General features: G+C 56.5%; 1 protein-coding gene across 1 annotated transcript in view; it reads right to left on the bottom strand.

Moving 5' to 3' along the window:
- The window catches only part of OSBP2 (oxysterol binding protein 2), a 116,798-nt gene that overhangs the window by 48,476 nt on the left and 62,649 nt on the right, over positions 1-5,673 (bottom strand). The window contains 2 exon segments of the mRNA XM_017746510.1: positions 1-9; positions 11-191. The exon segment at positions 1-9 is cut by the window's left edge and continues 55 nt beyond it. Of these exon segments, the coding sequence (XP_017601999.1) occupies positions 1-9; positions 11-191 (190 nt within the window).

Raw genomic sequence — 5,673 nt, 5'->3', positions numbered from 1 at the left:
CGCTCCTCGGCTGTCGGCCGGCAGGCGCAGGTTCTCCAGCTCGCTGAGCGAGCGCTGCAGGGCCGCGCCGTGCTTGGCGATCAGCTCATTGCAGGTGCTCAGGTCCTCCAGCTTACTCGACAGGGTCTTCAGGGGGCCGTGCAGCTCACTCTTGTCTGACTGCGAGGCGGGCTCCTCGTCACCTGAGTCATCTGCGAAGGGAGGGATGGAGAGAAGAGCGTTTCCATGGTTACCCCCGGCCCAGCAGCGCCACGGGCAGGGACCAGGGACCTCCCGCCTCCTCCCAGCGCCGGGCTGGGGGTCGCGGCCACCCACCGCCCCCCCCCTCCGAGCACAGCGTGGTGGGGGTGGCACCCAGAGCCCTGAGTGGCTGCTCCGGTGGCTGTGACTGAGATCTGGTTCAGGGCTGGGTGGAGGGGTGGCACAGGGGGTGCCACACACCAAACCTGCCCTTCCCAGGCTCACCGGGGTCGATCCCCTCTGCACTGGGGGTTCTGCCAGCTCTGCTCAGGACAGGGTAAACTGTGTCACCCGAGGGAGAGGTCACAGAGACACGGAGGAAAGTAACACTGCTACCCAAAACCAGCACCATGTCTTCAGAGGGCAGAAAACTCCACGATCAGCTACAGCAAAAATTGCTGCAACTCCAGAACACTTAAAACCAGGAAATGAACCCAAATCCATGCAGCGAGGGTAACACAGCATTTCTGATCACCCCACTGCTCCCCCAGGAAGGAGATGATTGGTCCCAAGAGATGGCAGCACCCAAAGCAAATACAAAGAGAGAGAAGCAGGTCCTGGGCAGGGGCTCAAAAGTTCAGCCAAGGGTTTTGCAGGTGCTCCCAAAACCCCCTGAGGCAGCGGAGCAGGGAGCTGCTCCTTTATCTCCCCTCCATCAATCACCTATTTCTGGATTTCAGAGAGATGGGCACCAGCAAAACCTGCCTGCAGCTTCTCTGCCAGGTCTGGGGGAGTCGGGGGAGTGAGAACATTCTCCACACAATCCAGGCACGGAGCTCAGGGATGGCTCTGGTGTAACGGGGGAGCAGCACATTCCCTCTCAGGGCTGCGAGGAAAGAAGGAAACCCGTGATTCCCTGGCAGGTGGGTGTTTGGCTGCTATTCCTGGCTCATTGATAGGAGCTCTGGAAATGCTGTGGGTACTGAGAGAGGTGTTCAGGCACTGCTCAGATTGAATCCACAGTAAGGAAACCAGAGGAAGAGCAACCCTTCGATTACCAGGATCCAAAGGCAAGGATCTGGATAAATGTGACAGGATCATCAACCCGGAGTGGGAGCAGGAGCAGAGCACAGCTCGGTGTCACACCAGGACTCGTGGTGAACCTACCCAGAACGGATGTGATGGGACAGGGGGCACAGCTCAGGGACAGGGCTGATCCTCCACAGCAGCACCAACCTCACTGCCCAGGGACAACGGGACAAAATCCGAGGGAAATGCGGCACGGAGCAAACCCCAAGAGGCTCGTGAAGCACCAGAGCAGCATCTCCCAGCATCCACCATTTGGTCCCTCTGCAACCCAGCCTGGAGCATGCACAGCTCAGAGTTCTGACAAACACGAGGAGCAGCTGTGGGAGGCAGGAGAAGAAGCGGCCACCAAGGACAAAGGACAGTCAGAGCAGCCGGGGGAGCCAGCTGAGAGCTCCCCAGGGAAGGTGAGCTGGCAGCTGAGGTGTTGGGAGCAGGGCAGCTCCCAGGGACAGGCTGGGGAGCTGCTGAGCCTGGACAGGGGACAGCACCAGGGGAGTGTCCAGAGCAGCTGGGAGGGAAAGCAGACTGGGAACAGGCAGGATTCCAAGGGCTCCATCCCAGGAGGGTGCACAGAGGCACCACAGCGATGGCACGGGCTCACATCACAGCCCAACTCCAGAAGACCTGGCAAGAAAATCAAAGCCACTTTTCTACCAGTACAGAAAATGACCAAAACCTCCTCAAAGTCCACTTTGTGATACAAAAGTTTCAAGTGTTCCCACAGTGCCTTCCATGCTGGGCACGCAAAGGGTCTCCAGCAGTGTGGGCACGTTCCCTGGGCTTTGGATATTGTCCTGAGGCGGTGCTTCCAAGGACAGAGCATTCCACGCCCCGGACACTCGCTGGGAGAGGGACACCAGGCTGCTCTTTCCAGGGCAGTCTCTGGCTTCCTTCACCATCTCTCTCTCCAGGTGAGAATCTGTGCTCCTCCCACCAGCATTCCAGCAGCCTCTCCAGGCTGTGCCAGCTGCCTGCACTCCAGAAGGCAGGAGTGCCTTCTCCACAGCTCTGGGATCTGATCACTAACGAGGACTTTAATAGCCAATTTATAATAAAGTCCCATGTTTTATAAAGCTCCCAGGAGCAGAAGCCAACCCCGCTGTCATTGCCAACAGGAGCCTGAACATGGCAAAATCCACAGGACAATCCAAATTTCCCAATTTTCTGTTTGCAGACATCAAAAATAATTCACGAAGACAATTTAATCAGCTTACAAGTGGTGCAAAAATTGTGCCAAGCAAGAGGAAGCCTCCCTCTGCCCATCCCCAGGCAGCATTTAACCCCCAAACCCCTCTCTCTCATTTTTCCCCCCTCCTGCCTTACACAAAATCCTGCCCCAAAGTCCTGGTTCCCATGGGCTTTCAGTGCTCTGGGATTTCCAGAGCAAAGCCTGGATCACCTTGCCCAGGTGCAATCCTGGATCACGGCCTGGGGATTTTTCACACAATCACAGAATGTCCTGAGCTGGGAGGGACCCACAAAGATCACCCAGACACCCCAACATTCCCACCCCATCCCTGGCAGCGCTGTCCAAACGCTCCTGGAGCTCTGGCAGCCTCGGGGCCGTGCCCATTCCCTGGGGAGCCTGGGCAGTGCCAACACAGGGATGGCAGAGCACGGAGAGGGACGGGCTCTGCACTTTGCCAGGACATTATTTCCTGCCCATTGATTGAGGCTGTGGGAACAATCCCTGCCCGAGTGCTCAGCTTGAGGCAGGAACACAGCGTGGCCCAATTTTTTATCGCTGTGCAGAATTATATAAACTCCTCAAAGCCCAGGAAAAGGGGGAAGGAACCTGGGTCAGCCCAGGGATGCTGCTCATTCCAGCTGAGTTGGCGGAGCTGAGCATCCCTCAGCAGCTCCTGCTGTCCCAAAGCTGCTGCTGTGGGATGTTGGAATGCTGGTGGGGTGGGCAGCAGGATCCCACCTTCCTCCTCCTGCCTGGGCAACTGGAATCATAGAATCATGGAATGGTTTGGGTTGGAAGAGGCATTAAAGCTCACCTCAATCCATCCTCTTGCCATGGGCAGGGACACCTTCCACTAGAGCAGGAACCAATTAATAATATATTTTATATATATATAAATAATTATATAATACTAGATCTATATAAAAATATCTCAAGCAACGTAACTTGCTGCAATTGCCTCAAATCAAAGCCTGGGAAGAAGGAAATCCAATGTCACAGCTACAGTCAAATAAATCAGAGTTGGTTAAAGCAGAAGTGATCACGCAGAGCACCCAAACCTCCTCACTGCCATCCATCCCCCAAGGTGGAGCACTGACACCAGCTCTGAAGGTGCTTCCATCTTTCTCCTGGGAGCTCCAGGGAAAGCTGACCAAATCCCAAACCCACAGAAACAGGAATCCTTCTGTTTCCTCCAGCAAGCAGCAGCCACTCAGATCTGCACCAGCTTTGGAGCAGCAGCCCCAGATCCGAGCAGAGGAGCCCTGGTCCCACCAGGCCATCCCCACCAGCTCCTGCAGATGCTTTTGGTGCCACCAGGACAAACTGCCACGGGAATGCTGTGACACAGCACAGGACAGGGGGTCTGGGGTCTGGCATCCCCTCGTTCCCCCATCAGGGCTGGTCTCAGGGAAGCTGCTTTGAATCACAGGATCATTTAGGCTGGAAAAGACCTCCAAGGCCATCGAGTCCAACCCCTGACTGACCTTTGCACATGACACACCAATTCCTGCAGGTACAGCTGAAGATTATCATCAAGGGCTGCAGCAGAGAGCAGCAGAAATATTTCTCCTATTGCTGAGGATGAAGGATTCACTCATCCAGAAAGGTGGAAGAGCAGCAAGCCTCTGCCTGGAGGTCTTTGCTTGGAGCACACCCAAACACCACAGCACTGGGGATCCTGCCCTTATTCCAGCTTTTGGATCAGCTCAGACAGGGAGAAAAATGATTTGGCTTTGCTGAGGCTGGGAAAACACCCTGAAGGTCAGGAAATACCCACAGAGAGAGTCTATCCAGGGCTCCTCATTTGAGGATGGACCACGGGGGATTTGCAGAAGCCAAAGTGCAATGGGACCGTCAAGGTCACAGCACTGGGTTAGGAACTGAATGGAGGTTCCTAATTGCACTCACTCCGGGTCACAGAACGTCTTGGAAGCTGCAAAAACACAGATTCGTAAATGCTTGGCAGGATTTAGGAGAGGGAAGAGGGGGAGAGGGGAAACACAACTCAGACAGGGGGATGGTGAGGGACACCCAGCGGAATCCAATTGAAACATTTTCCAGCACAGCCCAGAAGGAGTTTTAGTGATGGCTCTGAAGGGGGTTCCAAACATGCAGGGAATGAGAAGGAACCAGAACAAGGGAAGTGAGGACTGGCTGAGGGGGAGGATGCTCAGGGACTGGAGCGTGTCCAGGGAAGGGAACGGAGCTGGGAAGGGGCTGGAGCCCCAGGAGCGGCTGAGGGAGCTGGGAAAGGGGCTCAGCCTGGAGCAAAGGAGGCTCAGGGGGGACCTTGTGGCTCTGCACAAGTCCCTGACAGGAGGGGGCAGCCGGGGGGGTCGGGCTCTGCTCGCAGGGAACAGGGACAGGAGGAGAGGGAACGGCCTCAGGCTGGGCTGGGGAGGGGCAGGGTGGACATTGGGAACATTTCTTCATGGAAAGGACTTTCCAGCCCTGGCACAGCTGCCCAGGGAGGTGGTGGAGTCCCCATCCCCAGAGGGATTTAACAGCCCCGTGGATGTGGCACTGGGGGACAGGGGTCAGTGGTGGCCCTGGCAGTGCTGGGGAATGGTTGGACTCGATGACCTCAGAGAACTTTTCCAACCTTAATGATTCTGGGATTCTATTCCAACGCTCTGTGCTCCCTGTCTCCGGATGCTGCCCTCGCTCCTTTCCCCCAGTCTGGTCCCCTTTTGGACCCTCAGCTCCCAGCAGCTCCTAAATCCCATTAAAGCTCAAACCAACATCCCCCAGCTGGGCAGGCCCAAAGTGGATCGGGACCATGTCTGGGACCAGCAAATAGCCTGGAGGCCCTGCAGGAGCCAGGAAGGCCTGGCCTCCCTGCTCCTCCACACAGGGAACATCCTCCAAGGACACGAAGAGTGCTTTAATCCATGGTTTCCAGCCCCCAGCACACCCTGTCCCTGCAGAGGGAAGGGCTCAGTGATAGATCCCCTCTTTCCATGCAGGACAACAGCGGCTCCCACCCAACCCTCATCCCTCCTGGTGCTCCAGCTCTGCCATCTGCTCCCAGGGAATTAAGATCCTAAAGCAGCAAACCCTCAGGGGGTGGCAGGGGGGCTCCCAGTCCCGTGCTGGGATGCAGGTGGCCCTGGATGCCCTCCGGAAGCAGCACATCCCTGGCTCAGGGGCTTCACCCCAGCTCACCCTGCTCCTCCTCGGCACAAGCCCTGCTCGGAATGAAAGACAGACATTCA

Source organism: Corvus brachyrhynchos, unplaced genomic scaffold (assembly GCF_000691975.1).
Source record: "Corvus brachyrhynchos isolate BGI_N302 unplaced genomic scaffold, ASM69197v1 scaffold19, whole genome shotgun sequence".
NCBI lineage: Eukaryota > Metazoa > Chordata > Aves > Passeriformes > Corvidae > Corvus > Corvus brachyrhynchos.
The sequence above is the reverse complement of the archived record's forward strand: the minus strand, read 5'-3'. Positions and strand labels throughout refer to the sequence as shown.